The 21,873-nt window shown below is 38.6% G+C and overlaps 1 protein-coding gene across 2 annotated transcripts in view; it reads left to right on the top strand.

Annotated features, from left to right (window-relative positions):
- LOC113016298 (uncharacterized) overlaps positions 1–21,873 on the top strand; it is an 88,982-nt gene that overhangs the window by 433 nt on the left and 66,676 nt on the right. For both annotated transcript variants that reach the window (XM_026159037.1, XM_026159036.1), the window contains exons 2-6: positions 8,899–8,940; positions 10,507–10,580; positions 10,688–10,756; positions 11,112–11,208; positions 18,163–18,301. In XM_026159037.1, the coding sequence (XP_026014822.1) occupies positions 8,899–8,940; positions 10,507–10,580; positions 10,688–10,756; positions 11,112–11,208; positions 18,163–18,301 (421 nt within the window). The remainder of the gene's footprint in view (positions 1–8,898; positions 8,941–10,506; positions 10,581–10,687; positions 10,757–11,111; positions 11,209–18,162; positions 18,302–21,873) is intronic.

The following is a 21,873-nucleotide window of genomic DNA, read 5'->3' as shown; positions in this document are numbered from 1 at the left end:
ATATATATCACACATGCAGGACACCTTAAACTAGTTTTTTAATTGAGCAGCAAGACAGAACGAAGTCGGGGCTGTATCAAGACACAGGGACTAAACCCCAATTCAACCAGACCCAGAACTGATCCAGAATTAAAACAGGACTACAACAGTTCAAAAGCAGGATTACTGAGGACTTAACCAAGACATAACCACAATCAGAACTAGATGATAGTAGCACTAAAAATCATCATAGACCTGCACTACACTTATTTATTTAATTCTACCAAAGTACAATATTTAGATTGAGAAAAGTTTATATAATTATTTAGCCTTGTTGTGCAAACAAGCCTGCAGAACTTAATAAATATAGAATTTGAAAAATAGCAAACCTAAAAAGAAACACTAGGTACGAGATACATGAGGACCTGTGATACAGTGATACTTTTAGTAAGCAACCATTTGACTAACATGTGTGTCTCACCTGCTCTTGTTCATCTCTGTTCTGTCCTTATTCTCCATCTCAATCTCTGTTCCTCTCTCTCCCTCTTTGTGCTGACAATCATCAAATATACAGTTGAAACCAGATATTTACAAACTCTTCAGATCAAAACACAAACACTTTTTTAATTGTAACAACAAATCAGACTAAATGTTTATTTTTTTAGATTGATAAATATAAAAACATATTTGTTATCTTTAAGAGTAAAGAGAGAAACTGTCTGTGTTTTTTAATTGCAAATGGCACCAAATTGTATTCAAACTGAGCCACACTTATGGAGCTCCACAATTCTTTTCCTGGTGTTTTGGTTGACATCTCTTGATTTTCCCATGTCAAAGAAACAGGCTCTGTGTTTTGCCTTATATGCATCCACACGTGTGCCACCACTTTACTCACATGGACTCTACTAACCTATCAGAAGCTTCTTCAGCTCAGAATGGAATCGTCTGGAGTTTTCTTATTAATTAACAAACTTAGTATGTACTCCTAAATTTGATGAAAGTGATAAAAAATAGACAGCTCTGTCTCTCTTTATTCTGACATTTAACTAATTCAAAATATATTTCAATATTTATCTAAAACAAAAGTTTACTCTAAATTGATGTTGTACAGTAAAAATGTTTTATGTTTTCTCCCTAAAGTGTATGTAAATATCTGGTTACAAATGTGAATATCCTGCTGTGTACTGAAATTCCTCTTGTTTTGCATACAAATATACTGAACAACATACAAAGCATAATATATAAAATAACATTTACCTGAGTTTTTTCTTTGAAAGAACCCTCTAATGTCCATTCTTATATTTCAGTACATAACTGAAACCGATTTAGTCGGGGAGGGTAAGAACTGAAAATATGAAATAAACACACGTAAGCTAAGACTCTCTAAAAAATAGCATTTGTTCGGCTTTTCATTTCGCCATTTGTTGATTCACTTGAAGAGCATTTGAAGAGCCGAGCCTCCATTCATGTTACAGAGGGGGTGGAGGAGGCGGATAAACGCCCCGAAGGACAGGCACGGGGAGGACGCTGTTTCCACTAGAAAAATTAAAAAATAATTCCTGTTCATAAGGCAGTAAACATACATACCTAGCTTTGCAAAACCTTGTGTTTTACAACGCTTTACATTTCACTTCGGCATGCATTTAACAAAGGAAATATATGTTTATATATATATTTACTTACTACTTCAAATTAAATTTGAAGTACTAAGTAGCAAGTTATGTGAGAGAAGTTTCATGGAAATATATGCTATAGAGTCATATTTCTACGCAAGAAAAATGAAGCCACACTCCACACTACAGTGTCTGACAGGATATTTAATATTCCCAACCAGTAAAATTTTGCACTGCAGTGAAAGTTTAGTGTTGGTCTACAGGCTGTCACCACTTCCTATCAGTGAAGCAGCAGTGTTGAGTATGTGGGTTGTGACCATTACAAATTGGCCAAATCTTCTCTGCCAATTCCAAGCACTTTATTCTGCTGTGGACGCGTGTTTGGTGTCCTTTATTCAATTAGATGATGAAAGTCTCCAGAAACAACATATACTGACAATTTAACCCATCATTCATTAAACAAACAGGGGCCTCAGTAGTATGTGGAAGAACCATATACAGCCATAGCAGCTTGCCACCTCCTCCTTGTGGTGGCCACCTGCTTGGGCCCACACTGCTGTGGGATGGCGTCTCATTAGTCACCCAGCATTTGTCTCAAGTCAGCCAATGTGGTTGATTTGGTCACCCTGGCATGAACAGCACGCCTAGACTGTGGACATATGGGATTGCCACTGGTTGGAGAATATTATCTCAATATTTCTCTGCATTGAGATGGCCTCCAATGTTGACAAGCTTGTTTTTCCAGTGACCATCAGACTGTAACCACCAAAGCTATTACCCTGTAAATTCAGCAGTCAGTGTTGCCCAGATTAACAAGGTCCACTTCAGGAAGGAATCAGGACACAGTGCTGAGAAGTGGGCTAGTACAACAAGAAGGCATACGTGTCTGGCAGCACATATAAACCAGCTGCTAATGGATGAGATGCAACCAGAATGGTTAACCAAATGCCAGACAGTCCTGATCCCCAAGGATCCCTAGAATGGATTAGTTGCATCCACCTCGTGGTCAATAACCCGCTTCAGCACCACACCTGTCAGATATCATAGGAGCTAAGATTAACAGGCACATGGCTCATAACATGAGCAGGGCACAGAAAGGAATTGGCAGAAACACCAGCTCCTGGTAGATAGAACGCTCGTGTCAAGACTTTAAGAGGAGACTGACCAACCTGTGCGCTCCCTGGATTGAGCAAAAGAAAGCTATGACTCAGTGTCTCACACATGAAGGCCTAGAATTATACAAGATTAACAGGACCCTAAGAGCCTTCATCAGGAACAAGATGCTAGCAGGCAGGGCATATATGGAACACCATAACAAAGTAGCTGGCATAGTCTACAGCACGGGTCCCCAATCCCAGTCCACTAGGGCCGGTGTCCCTGCACGTTTTAGATGTGTCCTTGATCCATCACAGCTGATTTAAATGGATAAATTACCGTCTCAACATGTCTTGAAGTTCTCCAGAGGCCTGGTAATGAACTAATCATGTGATTCAGGTGTGTTGACCCAGGGTGAGATCTAAAACCTGCAGGGACACCGGCCCTCGTGGACTGGGATTGGGGACCCCTGGTCTACAGGAACATCTGTGCGAGTATGGCATGGAGGTCCCGAGGTCAAAATGGGATTTGCCCCCTAGGGTGGTTGCGAATGACCAAACTAAGATCGTGTGGGACGGCTGGACAAACTAGGGATGGTAAACCAACCGAACATAGTAGTGGACAAGCAGAGGAAGACAGCCATACTGATAGATTTACTGAGTTGTAGCAACATTGGGAAGAAGGAACATAAGAAGCGCCAGAAATGTAGAGCACAGGTCTAGGAACAGCAAAGATACTGTGTAGAACCCTCAAGCTCCCAGCACTCTGGGGGAGGATAAAGACCACCCGCAGGGCAAGTGGGGAATTTTAAAATCCCCCTTTCACCCCATCTCTACTAGATGATGTGAAGATAGATAGATAGATAGATAGATAGATAGATAGATAGATAGATAGATAGATAGATAGATAGATAGATAGATCTAACTGCATTGAATTGAAACAACAAAAATATATGTAATAAACATTACAGGGGAAAAATACATATTTTTGTGTATCCAGGGTAAAATTGCCTACTTCTTCCTGAATTAAGATGACAGAGGCAGACATCTCAGATTTAGTGGTTACATTTGAATTTCAGTTATGTTTGACAATTAAGTTGCTGGTGGTGTACTTATATGCTTATATAAATCCTATTGATACTATGGCAGGTATTATCATTTTGGCAAAACAGGGATTACATTTGAAGGCAAAACTGTGTTTATGAAATTCACAAATTTAAACACAAATGGATAATGTTTTGAGCAAATTTTGCATTTATGTGACCATTTCAAATTGACTGAATCAAAACTCAATATAGGGTATTGTGTGATGTTAGTGAGGGTTCCTTTGCCTTTGTCAGGCTACACAAACTCCATCATTTCCACTCTGTATGTGTTTTTTTTTCTTCCTATCCTATATTGGGCAAGATTTTTCTCTTTTATTTGACAGAGACTCACACCAAAAGTCTGAGAGCTGGTAGCCCTGTTGATATTTGATCTTACCCGTACAAATAATTGATGCTGTTTTAAAATTCTTCTACTGAAAGTGGAAAGTTTCTCCTAAAATCAAAATTAGATTTTCTGACATCATGACTGGAAGCCAGTTTGAGTCCAGCAAGCATCATAGACCAGGGAGCTTTGGGAACCCGATGCCTCCCATATGGAAAAGAAATAGTAAAAACTTATATGATTTACTCATGAAAGTGGCCACTTTCTCATTACTTTCATATATTGTTTTAGTAAGTATCCAAAACATACAAGTTTCATTATATAATTTTTCAAGGGATCTTATATCTGTTTTCACTCTTGTATGCTTTTCATACAAGTTTCACACAAGACAGATACAAACTTTATAAGATTTATATATATCTTTTCCATAATGGCTCCTTTGCAAAAAATATCAAAAATTGACTTTATGTGATGTATGAGACAGCTTGTCGACACCCTAAACATCTGCAATGATATTTTTGAACATATTCATACATTCTGTTTTTTTTGTTTTTTTTTTAAAACAAGGTGTAAATGTCATTTTTGAATTTCTTATTATGTTATTATTAAATTGCATTGAAAACCTCATCACACACAAATTATCATTCGAAGCAGGTCTTTCATATATCTTCAAATATTGTCTTGAGGGAATCTTTAAGGTTAGGTTAAGTCCTAAGTCATCAACGTTCAGAGGTTAGGTTCATGTCCACATCGCGAGACATGTCACGTATTATAGCTTATTAAAGCCTCCCACCGCTGTACTTTTCTCTAAGCTTTCTCTTTTTGCCAGTGTCACTGTGGCAAAGTTTTTTCCATGCACTTTCTATATAAAGAAAGTTGTTTGTTTGTATTTTGTGAGTAAGAAGTGTCAAACTGTTTGCATGAATAAAGACAGGGGTCAATCAAAAATGAAGCATCCAAATCAAAGTGCTATTTATGAATATTAGGGTCACTTTGTCCAAGTTCCATGTTCCTTTCCTGCGGTTACAGTCTATATCTGTCTAAAATGAGTTATTGAGTTGTTATATTACATGCCTGCCCAGCTGTGAGAACGCAGACAATATGAAAGATTTTCATGACATGTCTGATTACCGTCACCATATGTGCCTCACTCATCTTTGGACGGCATTGAAAGAGTACAGAAGAGGACTGATAAGAGAATCGTAAAAAACGACCAGGCTGATTGAAAATGACAGCCTATTTCTAGTGATGATGGGAGGTCCTTAGAGTCCAAGTGATGGATCTGAATTCGACAGAAAAATGACCTGCCTCGTCAATACAACCATCAGCTTGTGGTTGGCGAGGCTGGTTGATGGTGTTTATTGTAATTACCCAAAAAGGTTTCATAGCTTTCTGACTACTCTCTGGTAATATGTAGCACAAATGTAAAAGCTTTTATGTGATGGTAAGGCTTCAGGTGTTGTTTTCGAAGTATAGTTTGAGCTACTAAAACTAAACTGGGTTAGGGTTACTGTTGGGTCCATAAATATTTGGACAGCGGCACAGTTTTTTAAATTATGCCTTCATATACCTTGTATGTGAAACTGTCTGATGAGTTCTGCATTTGGCTGAATCTGAGCAGAGAGTATGGCCTTGTTCACATCACAATTAGTCTTACTTTCTATATCAGCAGTCACATTATCAATAAACACTAGTGATCTTGTTCCACTGGATCCACTGGCAGCCATGCATAGCCATGTCCATCTCCACCTTCAGATAATGTGGTGTGTTTTTGATCAAGAGCTGTTCTTCCCCTTCTCAATGCGTTTCTCCTCCCATCACTCTTAACTTTGGTTGCAGCTATTCAAAGAATTTCTTTAGATGACCGTTCGGTTCTTGAGTGTAATCACAGTGCTGTAAAACCTCTGTGGTTATATTCATGAGAACACGTCTTGATTGTAGACTTTGGCATTGACACGTTTACCTCCTTGAGAGTGCTCTTGACTTTGCTAGATGCTGTGAAGGTTTATTTATTTGTTTGTTATTTTTTTAACCAAAGAATAAAATATGCCATCATCAACTTCAATTTTCTTCCTTGGTCTTTCAGGCCTTTTGGTGTTGCTAAGTTGGCCATTGGATTTCTTTTTTTTAAGAGTGTCTGTATTGTTGATGTGGCAACAAGTAATCAAATCCAGATCTTTTATGTGCTCAATGTATTCCAGAGGTGAAGGCCTCACCTGAGTCAATTGTCCAGTTGCTTTTGAGTCTTTGAAAATGGAGAATTATGTATACAAATGGCTGTGATTTAGAAAAAGTGAATGCAACACTTTTGTTAAACCCTGTGAGTTAAAGCTGAGATGGTGCATTTCAATCACATGTTTATTGTTTGATTTAAAATCAACTGGTTGTGTACACAGTCAAAAAAAAGTAATTCAAATACTAAAAGTAGTTCACATAATTATAAAAATTCAGATGTCGACATAGTGGCCTGTAGCTTTTTTTTCTCTCTTTTAAATACAGTGTTTGATATATATATACAGTTTTATATAAGGTGGGTGTGGCCATATGCTAAATAAATCCTGCTACTGTGTGGTGTATGGAGTGCACTGGTTCTACTGACACTGTTCCACTGTTTGAGTTCTTTCCACAGTCCCAGTATTGGTCAGACCTTAGTTTGGACTAACCGTTATGCAGTGAAGAATGAATCTGAGACAGTCTCATTCCCTCATGGTGGTGATGTGTGACAAATTGTATGGCTGAGTGATTTTCTCTGTAGCCAGGTTTGAACACCCCCCTGCTCTAGTAAACGTAGAATTACCCACCCACCAAAATACATACTATGTGGTCCCAAAACAAAACAATTTTTGTGACTAGTGAAAAAGAAGTACCTAGGAGTTCCCCCCCCCCCCCCCCAACACACACACACACTTTAAGCATGATGAGACAAAATGTAGACTATACCCGCAGGAGAGCTTGGTTGACTACAGTGAGTAGTGACTAAAAGTGGATCAGATGGAGCTTGCACTGCATAAAGGCATAACATTTCATGGTCCTTTACTGTTATTTTCCCTGGTCCTCCCTCCTTATTTGGCCAGCAGAGTTACCCTCTTTCTGTTCTCTCTTCTCATGTGATGTTGCGGCTTCTTGTGTGCACATTAATTTCAAACAGTGCAAAGTTGTCCTCACCTAAAAATGTCCTTATCCATGTTGCAGATTGTGCAGAGATACCAACATGAAAGTGCAGCAGTATTAATTGCTAATTAATACCAATTGATACTAATATTATTCCCAATAAGCAAAAACTGCGCTTCCCAAACATAAAGATTGCAAACTCCATAACACTGACCAGGACCATTCATTTGAGTTAGTGGTACATTATAATTATGGAAGATGCTAACAGCTTCATTTTGCTGTTTAACATTTTAGTGTACGTTGATATCTGTGATATCTGCTGCTTGATGGAGACAGTGTGAAGGATCGTTTGGGGTTATTCACTGTAATCCTGAATTTAAATCTCAGAGTGATAGCAGTTACATAGAACGAGTTGTTTATGTGAGCCCGAGTGAGCTCGGAGATGATGTGTGCAGCTCTGAAAAATGTAGTTCCTTCCACAGCTGTGATTACACTGAAAAGGCCGATTGCACAGTGGAGTTACAGTGAAAGCTCTGCTGAGATATCAGGAAGGGTGCTTCAGTTATTTGAATTTGTGCTGCCTGGTTTATTTCTTTGTCTTTTATGCTAGACCATACACTCAATGTGTTCATCTGCTTTTCTATTCAGTATCCGTATGCTTAGGAAATGATAATGTGAGTCAGTGTGATTTGTCAATTTAATTTAGCCTTAAAAATAGCTGTAGAGTGGAAAGGCACTATATATATATATATATATATATATATATATATATATATATATATATATATATATATATATATATACATTGAAACTGTTAATTGAAAGGTGCTCGACAAATACTGAAGACTCTGTAATGTAAGTTTTGGGGATATATAAGTAGAACCCCTACTTCTTTGGTCTGGAGTTGTCATGTTAAATCTAAAAAATATCGTATGGTTTTGCTGTCTCTTATATAACCTTTAGTGTTGCGTCAGCTCCATCTAATCCAAGGGTGGGGAACTCCAGGCCTCAAGGGCCGGTGTCCTGCAGGTTTTAGGTATCATCCTGCATCAACACACCTGAATCAAATGATTGGTTCATTAACAGGCCTCTGGAGAACTTGAAGCCATTTAAATCAGCTATGTTGGATCAAGAACACGTCTAAAACCTGCAGGACACCGGCCCTTGAGGCCTGGAGTTCCCCCACCCCCAATCTAATGAATGAAAGTAAAGAAGGTCCTGGCTGTGTTCAGTTTCATGGTGTGTGTTGAACACTGTTATATTTAGTAAGTTTTGGCCCTATAGCAGCTGATCCTTGCATGCACTACTTTTTGTAAGATGGCATAGTTTCTGTACCAAATGTGTGTTGTTTGGGTTGCACTTCGAAGACATCCACCAAACAGGGCAAAAGCTGTTTATGAACCGAAGCTGCAGCAAGTAATGCTACCCTGGAGGGTGTGGCCTGGGCAGGAAGATGCCACCTTTGACCATGCGTTCTCAGCTTAAGGCTGTTGCAGACATTCCTCCTGATTTGTTTCACCCAACTCAGTTGGTATTTGCAATATATTTAATTTTGTCTTTCTGTGAACCTCGGTGTTATTTTGTATGTTCAAGTCAAACATTTTGTTCCTACAAGTAGAACAAGAAATAATCATAATAATAATCACTCAAATAATCACTTTCTGTCTTCCCAGACTTTTTGACCATTGCAACAATACTGGGAACTGGAATCTTAGGTGAGTATTCACATATTCACAGCTTTTTTTTTCTTGAGGTGCATGAATTACAGTTTTTACAACATCAAGTAAAACGTCTGATAAGCAAACACACGTCAGTCTGTCCTGGAGGTTAACATCTTGGGCTAGGGTGTATAGTCCGCAGCAACAATAGCACTTTAGCTATTATGGTTTTGTTTTTTCTGTGTGTGCGCTTGTTTGTTTCTGTACTAAAAATGGTTGGACAGTGAGTAGTTGTTCTTCCTCTTCTGAAAGGTCTACTTCGGAAATTAAGGTTAAAGCCTGTTCTTCTCTGTTTGTTTGCTGGTTTTTCTGAGTCATCAGCCTTGGGTTTATTATGTTGGCTCAGCACTTGACCATATTTGTTTTTAGATGAGTTAACACTTGCTTTGATGCACATAGAGTAGGTTAATGAGTTGACATCTTCAGTAAGCTCTTTGTGAGATGCACTCATTTCTGCTTATGGAACACATGTAGAGCCAATCTCAGCGGGAGGTTTTTATGAAACAAAACGCTGAAACTTAAATCACTATTCGGAGTGAGAATAATGCTCTGAATGACAAAGTAAATGTTCAAGTGAACTCTTATCAGGGCAGATGAACACCTCAAAAGCAAAATTTTACATACTTTTACGTACATAGTTGTTTCCATGTTATCCTTCCCTGCTGCTCCTGTTTGACATATGCTGAATCCTTGTGCAAAAAAAAATCTGCAGGGATTCAGAATACACATTTCTTGAGGACACTTGGAATTGGATGATGAGTCAGAACAGTAAGTCAAGTGACTTAATACTTAATGTTGAGACTGAAGGTAATTTGGTGGCAAGCAAAAAAAACTATTGGAAAAACAAGACAAATTCAGAGGCAGCGTTTAAAACAACCAGAGTTCTGGATGAGACAAAAGAAGGAATATCGTACATTTCAGTATGAGATGAACAACACTACAAACTGCTCTGAGAATTTACTGAATAGTAGAAACAAGATCCTTCACACACAGTCTCAAAATAAACCCGACTCTTCACAGAAGGATTTATTAAAAGTTTACTGCACTGGAGTATTGTGACTTGGCTAACACAGTGGTCGAAACTTTAGAGAGCTGTATTTTTTCTTTCTACTGGATGGACTTTTCTAATATAACTTGAAGCATAATTAAAGCGCTGTCCATCTCCTGGCTGTCATTGGCAGTGCAAATTTAAGTGTGGTTTATGAAGTGTAGTTAACACCAGAGAGATTTTTGTAGAGGTGGAAATTACATGGAACATTACATTTAAGTACTTTGTTTTCAGCAGGGTCTTCATGTAGTTCCACAAAGGTGGAGCCCTTCCAAGTTAATACTTGTTCAGTCACTTAAATCTCATATTGAAATCAGCACCATCCATTAAATTTTATGGGAAGTTTGAGCCAGAGTACAAAGGAGTGTCTGAGAGAGCGAAAAACGAGCCGAGATGGTGATAGACAGGCAGGTGGATATGCTGACAAAGAGTCAGACATTGTCTAGCACATATCTTCTGGTAAGCTTAGATGGGAATGAAATTCAGAAATAGTTTCACCTCGTTTTAATTTGCAGGTCTTCCAGTAACGATAGCCCATGCTGGACTGGTGCCTTTCCTGTTCTCCTTTATTGTTGGCTTCTTTGTCCAGGTAAGTAATACACAACCTCTGATTTTATTGTTTTATAGTTCATGAAACGACCACAACCATTTCAACCACAAAACCTACATGTATTTTCCGTATTCTTTCCCATGCAGGCCTTGCTGATCTACCTGTTTGTGGAGCTTCTTCAGAAATGTCAGGTGATGCAGCTGGAATCCTTAAAGGTCAGTAACTGAATTAAACCTGTGTAGTGCCTACATTTTATGTTTTGCTGTCCAAAAGTACTTAACTGGCAAGAAGCTAGAAGCTTCATTCTGCACTAATAATAATCAAAGACACGGAATATAGCTGGAGCCTTTAGGAAGGATTAGGGATTAAGGGAATGAAAACTTGATACAGAAACATGATACAGAGCATGGATTTAGAACTTTTTTTTTAAACACAAATCTTTACCCTGATACTTTCCCTGCATGTCAAACGAAGAAGTGTATTAAAGCTTACCTTACTTATTCATCATTTTCTGGTTTCGTTTTGGTCAAGTGGAAAGCTAAATGACTCTACTTTCTGTGGTAATCATAGACAGGTGTTGCAGAGTGTATAGTCATGGATCAGGTGGGTGTGGAGGATCCAGTTCATACTGAGGAAGAAGATGATGACAGTGAAAATGCAGAAGCAGGTGAGAAGCCCGTTATACAAACTTAAATTCTTTAGAAGTAATTTTGTTGCTAAAGGAACCAAACCTGGAACACGATTCTTCCATCAAAATGTAGCTAAAAATGAGACATTTCGTATACTATAACAAAGTGCGTGTTTGCGTGTGTGTATATATTTTTGTGTATATTTTTTAAATATATTTTGCTATTAAAACTTTGAAATGCCCCATGACATTTATGCTCAAACTTAGTTATAGAAAAAGATGTTCTGGGGGGAAAAGAGAGCTTTTAGCTTTAGATTGTAACATTTGGAGTGGGTGTAAAATAGATTTTTCTGCAGAGTTTAGACTCTAAATGTGTTTTTCAACTTTGAAAATTTCACGTGTATCTTTTGTACTCAAGATGTTACCAGTTATAAAAAAAGAAAAAAGAAGTCTACTTAAAAAGTGCCAAATTTCAACCCACTGCTATGTACTTTGAGGGCCTGTAACTAGAACATTTCTTATAATATGAAGGTCACATTTTGCAGGCTTTAATAGCTGTGCTCAAGTTGTTGTACAAAAAGAAAAAAAACATTCTGTTTCTGAGCGGCTCATGTGGGAGGCAGTTACTGATTTTTTCCATAGGAATTTTTCCCAGTGTTTTAAATGGACTTAAACTAATACATTGGGGCAGGACAGATTTGAATTATATTATTCTGTTGACTAAATTTTTCAGATCACTAATTACATTCAGGAATACTGTTAACTGTTAAACAGGAGATATGCATGTGTGCTAATTTATGAAGCCTAATTTGTTATAACCTAAAGTAGAGGAATCATTTTTAAATATTAGCGATGACACTAACACTAATTTGCAAGCCAGTTTTTCAGGAATATAATCATAATTTACTAAGAATTCTGTGTTTTCTGATCTGCACTGTAGTTGTTTGATAGTAAAACTTCTGCTAAATGCTTGCCTGTTAATTCAAGACCACTGCAAATGTACTAATTTGCAAATGGTTCAACAATGTATTTGTGTGATGGTTTTAAACCATCACACAAATACATTATTTGTGGTATTTGTGTGATATTGTGCACAGAAATATTGCTTAATGTCTACTCTTTAAAAAATTTCTAAAAACAAGTTAAAGCCTTGATCTTGGCTTTGTGAGGCTGTGGTAATGGAAAATAAGGAAGCACTTGCTAGAGATGGGAGAAATTTGCCTTTTTACATGTGAAAGGTGTATTTTAACCTAAATTGTGATGTTTTTCAAAATACCACTCCCTGCTCTGTCTACCCCCAAATTCTGACTTACTTTGGTTTTATACTGCCAAATTCAGTAACATACTACCCTGCGCATCATAAAATGATGCTTGGTGTCACTATGCATTAGTGAGAACCTGCTGCTTAATTCTTTGAACTATAATTATTTTTTGATTATTGATAAGGCATATTCAAGGTTGCTTTTCAAAGCTTTCTTTTTGCATTTCTAAATTGATGCTTGTGCTGCATGTTTACACATACATGTATAGAAATAAACACATTTCTCATAAATTCTCTGCATTCATTGCTTGGGTTTGTTTACTAAAGATCTCTTGCAATTAATCACATTCCTCTCCAGTGCTGCTTGGAATACTCTGAGAGGAGCTGTAGATATCACAAGCATTACTACATTTACATATATCATCTGTATAATATCTTTAGTATCTAGCTTTACCTTGACTTAAATGTATGACTGACCTCTCTAAGTACTGCGTGAGTAGAGTCATAGATAAACTCGTCAGTATACCTAAATTGTGGAGATAAAAAGGAAACGTCAATACATACAGTGGGGCAAAAAAGTATTTAGTCAGCCACCGATTGTGCAAGTTCCCCCACTTAAAATGATGACAGAGGTCAGTAATTTGCACCAGAGGTACACTTCAACTGTGAGAGACAGAATGTGAAATAAAATTCCATGAATTCACATGGTAGGATTTGTAAAGAATTTATTCGTAAATCAGGGTGGAAAATAAGTATTTGGTCACCTCAAACAAGGAGAATCTCTGGCTCTCACAGACCTGTAACGTCTTCTGTAAGAAGCTTTTCTGTCCCCCACTCGTTACCTGTATGAATGGCACCTGTGTGAACTCATCATCTGTATAAAAGACACCTGTCCACAGCCTCAAACAGTCAGACTCCAAACTCCGCCATGGCCAAGACCAAAGAGCTTTCGAAGGACACCAGGAAAAGTATTGTAGACCTGCACCAGACTGGGAAGAGTGAATCTACAATAGGCAAGCAGCTTGGTGTGAAAAAAATCAACTGTGGGAGCAATCATCAGAAAATGGAAGACATACAAGACCACTGATAATCTCCCTCGATCTGGGGCTCCACGCAAGATCTCATCCCGTGGGGTCAAAATGATCATGAGAATGGTGAGCAAAGATCCCAGAACCACACGGGGGGACCTGGTGAATGAACTGCAGAGAGCTGGGACCAAAGTAACAAAGGTCACCATCAGTAACACACTACAACGGCAGGGAATCAAATCCCGCAGTGCCAGACGTGTTCCGCTGCTGAAGCCAGTGCATGTCCAGGCCCGTCTGAAGTTTGCCAGAGAGCACATGGATGATACAGCAGAGGATTGGGAGAATGTCATGTGGTCAGATGAAACCAAAGTAGAACTTTTTGGTATAAACTCAACTCGTCGTGTTTGGAGGAAGAAGAATAGTGAGTTGCATCCCAAGAACACCATACCTACTGTGAAGCATGGGGGTGGAAACATCATGCTATGGGGCTGTTTTTCTGCCAAGGGGACAGGACGACTGATCCGTGTTAAGGACAGAATGAATGGGGCCATGTATCGTGAGATTTTGAGCCAAAGCCTCCTTCCATCAGTGAGAACTTTGAAGATGAAACGAGGCTGGGTCTTCCAACATGACAATGATCCAAAACACACCACCCGGGCAACAAAGGAGTGGCTCCGTAAGAAGCATTTGAAAGTCCTGGAGTGGCCTAGCCAGTCTCCAGACCTCAACCCCATAGAAAATCTGTGGCGGGAGTTGAAAGTCCGTGTTGCTCGGCGACAGCCCCAAAACATCACTGCTCTCGAGAAGATCTGCATGGAGGAATGGGCCAAAATACCAGCTACTGTGTGTGCAAACCTGGTAAAGACCTATAGTAAACGTTTGACCTCTGTTATTGCCAACAAAGGTTATGTTACAAAGTATTGAGTTGTATTTTTGTTATTGACCAAATACTTATTTTCCACCCTGATTTACAAATAAATTCTTTACAAATCCTACCATGTGGATTCATGGATTTTTTTTTTTCACATTCTGTCTCTCACAGTTGAAGTGTACCTCTGGTGCAAATTACTGACCTCTGTCATCATTTTAGGTGGGGGAACTTGCACAATCGGTGGCTGACTAAATACTTTTTTGCCCCACTGTAAACCATGATTTAGAAAAAGTTCAAGTACATACTCAGGATGTGGCTCTCAGTAATTGAAAGATCTATTGGGTCTCTGAATTATGCCTTCTGCAGTTTATGGATTATTTGCAAATAGGGCTGCCACAAACGATTATTTTGATAGATGACTAGTCACAGATTATTTTTGCGATTAGTCGACCGATCAGATCATGCATCCATTGGATGTAAAACGTACAGCTTATTGCACCAGCATGCATCTGCTCTTATATAACTATCATTAGCTTACAGCTTTAAGTGTTTAAGGTCTGTGCTAACTAAAAATAAAGACAAGATGATAGTTTATTAAATTTTAATGAAATTTGCAGATTATTTCGGTGAAGTTTAATAAACTCCTTGCTATCTAAAATATAACGGGACACCGGAGTATATACTCTCGAGCATCTCACACTTCTGATAGTCAGTTGTCTGCTGGACGTTTATTCAGCTGTGTGAAAACTATAACTTTAATCTCACCGAACTGATTTACTCAGGAACAAATAAAATACTGAAAAAAGCCAAACAATAACATTTTTAAGTTATCTAAGTGACTTATATGTGTTTAACCTGAGCAGCGAAAGACGGCGGTGGGTTTGAAAACGATTTGCCGGGAGTCCAGCGTTCTCACAGGCTCTAGTGAGCCTTGCCCCCGGCTAGCTATCGAGCTGGTGTGTAACAGACGTCCCCGAAAACGTCGGAGCGCTTTTGAAAATATGTGGTGTCTTGATAAACTGAGCAGGTATTTGAGGTTTACACAGCTACATTCTCGCCTGAAAATATGTTAAACGTTTATTTTGTGACCCGGAAAGAATAATAAGAGTAATATTAAAACTAACTAGCTGCCACCTTTGTTGGAAACTGAGCTGGGCTGCGCTATGAATTCTGGGACCCAGCCAGTGTTGCCAACTCTTCAGTAAGGAAAATCGCTATTGGTTGTCCTTGAAGTCGCTAAATGACGTCATCGCCTAATTTGCATAATTGGTCATGCTAATCTAATTGTAACCTATGTTGTTGGAGAGAGAAATAACATCGTGGAAGAGACATAAAGTGAGTAAAAAACATCCTAAATGCATTTAGAGTTTATTTAGAACTACAAATTAAATTTCTTTTAGCAATTATTGTTTTATTTTAATGTCACAATTCCAACCCTGCTCCTTTACTTTGTGTGTAACTCCACCGTAACCCAAGCTGTTACGAGTTCAAATATTGGGGATGGAGACAAGAGAAAAAAACCACAATAACAACACTGGTCCGGCCGGGTTAAGTCAAACGATGATTTTAATAGTCACACGCGTGGGAGATGGACACTGTATGCAGACAGCCTCAGATCTCAAAATGGTGGAGCATTAATCAAACTCTTATAGCCTCTGGTGCCCCCACCTTATCATAAAAGCCTAAACATTCACATGCTTTTCTCTCACACGGCGCCTAAGCTACGACCTTGGCTCCCCGTTTATCTGCTCCTGCTGAGATGGGGCAGAAAACTCCAGCATGCTCTGTTCTCTTCTAATCAGACAAATAAGGCGATGACTTTCTGCAAACAGTGTTTCTTATAACATCATAAAACAATATCATTCATCCACAATAAGTCAGCAGTCTAATGTAATGCAAATCAGTTTAACTAATGCAATAGTTATCAGCTTCTTCTAATTCAGGAGAATACTGCAAACTAAAACTACATAATAATTCACAATCTTTAATTAGGGGTATAACATGGCATAAAATAATATTATAATTTAACAGTTTATAAGTAGTTTTAAACCTTGTGATCCACAAAACAGCATAAGAGTAAAAGAGTAAAAGAACTGACTGTGTTACAGCAGCCGCTGCTTGTTGAGAGTAAAAGCGATACACGCTTTCACGTCTTTTTCACGTCTGAAAACTCGCTAAATATAGCGACAAAGTCGCTAAGTTGGCAACACTGGACCCAGCTTCTTCTTCTTCTTCGGGGTTTAACGGCAGCTGGCATCCTTGTATATGCAGTGCTGCCATCTTCTGTTTCAGTCTGTTATTACACTCTTAAAATCCTACTACTTATTCCTGCGTCTTTTGTGATCTTGCAAAGCTTCAAACAACGCATCGACTATTAAATTACTCGTCAACGATTTTGATAATCGACGTAATCGAGACTGGTCGACTAATCGTGGCAGCCCTATTTGCAAATAAAAAACAGAAAAGTGGCGTGTTGGACATATTTACATAATGTATTCTGTATATGTATATAGATCGTTGTTAACCTGCAAATGGATGTTAGCCTTGTCTTGGCCAGCTACAGCATTGAAATGCACCTTATACATTTATGCATCAGTAAAACGGTTAACAAGCTTAAAAAAAACAGTCAAAGGAGATTTGTTTTTAAAATTTGATGTGTCCCAGTATAAACCAGCCGTCATTATCAAATCAGACAAAAATTCCTCTTCACCATGAAAGCTGCATGTTAATGCTATGCAGTTGCTTGGTTCTGGTTTGGAATTTTTTTTTTTTTTTTTTTTTTTGTATAGTGATGCTGTTGTGTTTGTGTTTCAGTGCCCTACTCTTACTTAATGGACTTCTGCATTGCTATTCATTTAACAGGCATGTTTGCCATTAATTTAACATGCTGGTTTTAACTGTCACATTTAATAATGTACACTCTGCCAGGTCCACTTTCATCAAAGTTATTATCATCTGTCCTTGCAACATGCATGTGAGTTCAAACCCAGAACAGCAGCAACAAAGACTGTGGGTTACTTGAAGAGCAGAATCTATGGCAATAGCTGCAGCATTCTTCAAGCTCAGTGTTCAAGTCAGCACTTTAAGGAAGCTGAAATAAGCTTCAAAAGAACAATGCATAGCATAATCGGTAGTTGAAACAGAATATTAAAAAAGTGATGGGCTGTAGTAAGGACCGTCAAGCCTCCAAAGAACTTTTTAAACACCCTTCTTTTGATATGTTGTCTTCACTCATTTTTTGTCTCTTGGGGGTTATCATGAAAACAATGAAAAGATTCTGTGGGGGTTCGTGACCTTAAACTCTCTTGTTGTGTTGTGTGTGGGTTTTGTCTGGGTACTCCTGCTTCGTCTCAGAGGCCAAAGACACGCTTGTTAGATTAATTGGTGATTGTAGGTGTGAATGTGAGTGTGAATGGTTGTCTGTCCCTGTGTTAACCCTCTGATACATTGGTAACCTATATAGGGTGTGTTCTCCTGTCTGCCCTATGAAAGCTAGAATAGGCTCTAGCTTAGTTGTGACTGAATTGGATAAGAAAACTGATGGATGGATGGATTATTTTTATGTTTAAAATTCCTGGATATGTTCTTTAGTGCTATTCACCTTCAGGAGGCTTGAAAAAGTGCAAATAACATGAAAAATGAAAATCTGAGAGGGGAAACTATCATTCATGTCTACATTGAGGCTATAACCTGTGATAAAAGGGCCACGAGTCTACTTTCTTTGGAAATGATGTGCTAAGCTGAACATTTGGCAGCTTTTTTTTTTTTTTTTTACTGTAGCAGTTTGAGGTTCGGTGAATTGATTGCCTCCTGCATTTGTCTGTGTCTTTTAGATACAGGTTTACTACAGCCGGATGGAGCAGCTCTGCATGACCAAGCCGGCAGTCTGCAGCCGAACCTTCATCTGCTTGGGCGAATCTTCCTCTCCCGCCCCATGAGCCATGCTTTTAACTGCATTCTCCTCTTCCAATTGTAAGTTACCATGGCAATGATCTTTGCAGGTTCTTAAAGTTGCATCATTTACCAGTCACACATTAAGTACCACTGAGTGTGGGCGGAATGTGGTTGAATTCAGTGTTTTGCAGCACTTCGCTCTACATGTGATGGAGAATAAGTTCAACCTTTGTTAATGAGCTGTAAGCATTTTTTGTTTTAGTTTAGTTTCCTTTTCTTTCCTTTTTGAAGGGCTGATCACTCTTAGACTGCTCCAGCTGTTTCTTCAGCCTGTGGTGTTTGTTTTCTTATGCTCCTTCTGATTTTAAGAAGCTGAATAGTATAGTGGCACCATTACAACCTCTGGAACAATTGGTAAGGGATTCCAGCCAGGGCATGTATTCAGTAAGGGTCACCAGGCTAGGTCCGCCATGCCTACCCCAAGCCTACCTCAAGCCGTGGCTTGGAACTCTCTTGAGATAGCACAGGTCAGGGTGAGGGTATAAACCCACTTCCAAAGCACTCAATGTCCCTTGGGAGATAAGGACCTCAGTACATGTGGAATGGCAGAAGTCTGAAGCCATGGGAACTTTTATTCAAGTTGGTTTGAATCTGTGGAGGAGGCTAAAGTTACTAGTAGTTCGGATTCTTCTCATTCACTGAGAAACTGACCATGGAGTATGACAGTGCTTAGAGTGCCTGTCAGCATCTGGGATAAACTACACATACCAAGAGTGCATAGCTTGTTTAGAGTTTCCCATGAAAACTTAATGCTGCCAAGCAAGCTTCTGAAATAACTTATTTTGTAAATAAGTTATTTATTAGATTAATAAAAACTTGAAAATAACCAAATATGCTTTCCTCGGGTAAAAACCACCCAGTCATTACGGCCCCCTAATGTGTACATGTCACAATTATGAAAGTAAGTTCTTTCTAAAAATGTAACTCATTTCTAAAAAAATCCTGGAAATGGCAAAAGTATTATATAATACTTCTATAAGAATTGGGAATATCACCAGATCCTTATATTGTTGACTCACACACTCTTACTGTAATGAGTGAAAGATGCTGCACAAAGTGCAAGGTATAAGAGGGGCATTTTTCTACAAATGTAAGGAAGCCTTCCATCGTCTGTTTTTTTGTTTGTTTTGTTTTGTTTTGTTTTGTTTTTTACTCGAGGTGTGTGCACTTATCTCTGAACTACCCATTTGTAGGAAATGACATAAGAAATGAAGCGGTTGGGGTGGTGGAGTAGCATTCCACAGTCTGCTGTAGTTTGTAGACATTCATTTAAGATCCAACTCAATGGAAAAACCCAAAGTGTTGTGTTGTGATGGGTCCAAAGAAGGAGAAACTACACAATTGTTTTTCCTGTGAATTATAAACATTATCACAGCCCCACACATGCAGTAGGTTACTTTCCAAGTCTAGTAAGACTGTTCTGTAAAGGTGCATTATGGATTTTTATTTTATTATTTTTTTTGTAGTCTCATAGTTGCTAGGTTCATGAATGTTTTCAAGGTTTTGTTTTGTTTTTTTATAGTTACTCTTTCAGATTAGTGACACAACGCTGAGTTTTCCTAGAACAGGCTTCATAACTTGTTTTTCACACCCGTCCCTTTAAAAGTCACATTAGAATAAATCCTAATATCATATTTGGCCATTGTTTTTTGGTTTTCCCCCTTCGGGCGTTGTTACACAGTGATATTGTCGAGTAATTTCATTTCAGTGTCCTGCACCAGCACAACTACTCTTAACTGAGCGAGCACAGCAGACTTGTGTAAAAACTGTCCTTGAGGTTCAGACTTTATATCACTGGCTTCTGCTGCACAGTCTTGAAATATTGAGTTACAAGCCTGAGCCAAATAGTGATAAAATATGATCACTGCTGCACCATCTGCAGTCCACCAACTTTTTTAAGTAACCTGTTTTCAGTTGTCTGTCCTTAATTTAAATGTGACAGCTGGTAAATGAAACTTTGCATTGAAATGCTTAAACATGGAAGCTGCTGTGGCTGGCTGAGGTCGAAATCTCCTGATTATGCATGAAAGCAAAGCACAATCACAGCTGACGCAAAAATACTGACCATTAATTTTAATTATATGCATATTGTAGAAAAACACACAGTATATTTCCTGCAAAAATAATGGGAATGTAATGTTTGATTTCCCTAATGGAAATTTCTGTTCCTTATCAATTTCTCCTCTGGCTCAAAACTAATGATCTGTCTGGGTCAGTCTGTGGAAGTAATGGTCTAGAAAAGTCATTCTTTTTGCTAATATTTATTTATTTTTAATTTGAGGAAAAACACTGATGCATCACCCTCCAAATAAGTGTCTTCAATTAAAGTAATGACCAAATGTTGCCAGTGTAAGTACTTTGACTTGTCCATCCTGTTGTATCCTGCATTGTTTTTCTTTTTTTTATTCTTAAAAGAAATACACCAGTGTGCTGTTAATCAGTTTAGGTTTGAATTATTTGTTTGCACCATTGACAGATTTGTGTGTCCATGTGTGTGTCCTTATGGGCACAGAGGAGGGGCACAGGGCATTTAACATCGTCGGTGGAAGGTCTTGTTATCAGTGTGTGAACAGCTCTGAAACACCTGGACAATCGATAGTTCCCTCATTGTGTTCAAGGAGGCTTAGTGGTCGATCAATGCAGAGGCTCAGCCCCGCTAACGCACACACAACACACGACCTGCATCTTTTACCCTTGGCGCCCCTCGCTCTTTATGTACTGCCCTACACGGTAGAGCTGCTGTAAAATGTGCATTTTGGCACAGCCATGCAGGGCACCTTATGCACACAGAATGTATGAGTACATATAAGTAATCTAACACAAATTGCTTGATGAAATGTGTTTGCGCTTTATTAATTTCATGTACCCATGTACTTTTTTTGACTTTATAAAACTGGAATTTAAGGATGAAACTCTCAAACTTCTCTCTTGTCTCCCCCAGAGATCCGTACACACCCACACATGCAGACTAATGAGTGGATTATATAGCCAAGTCGTAAAGATAAAATGTGTGAAATATCTGCCTTACTGAACCTCTACCAAATCTCCTTTACATTTTTGTGAGTTTAAGGGGAAGTACACAGTCTGCAGAATCTTTGTCATTTTAAAATGCTTTACCAAAGGCCAGACGTTTTATTAAAATATTATTAGAAACACTATACAAACAGCCAATCGTGTGGCCGACGTACATAAAATCATCCAGATACAGGTCAGGAGCTGGAGTTACCGTTCATGGCAAACACTGGAGGAAAACGGTGATCTCGCTGATGTTCTGTGGAGAGAATCACTGTATTGGTAGAGGAGAACAGCCAGGTCGGTTGGCTCTGACAGAAGGGTCACTCAGATAAGCACACCTTACAACCAAGTGTAAGCATCTCACACTGCACAGCACACTGAAGCAGATAGACCCCTGTCAATCAAAACAAAAAAAGGAATTTGAGGTAGTGGAAGGTGATAGACAAATACAGACATCCATTTTTTTTCTTCAATGAAAACAACACATGAGATGTCAAAAATTACTAAATAACTAGAGAACTAAGATAATGCCTCTGGAGTTTTTCAGGAACCACATATTTCTTCTAACCTTTTTT

This window comes from Astatotilapia calliptera, chromosome 23, assembly GCF_900246225.1.
Source record: "Astatotilapia calliptera chromosome 23, fAstCal1.2, whole genome shotgun sequence".
Lineage (NCBI taxonomy): Eukaryota > Metazoa > Chordata > Actinopteri > Cichliformes > Cichlidae > Astatotilapia > Astatotilapia calliptera.
This window is presented reverse-complemented; position numbering and strand designations above follow the sequence as displayed.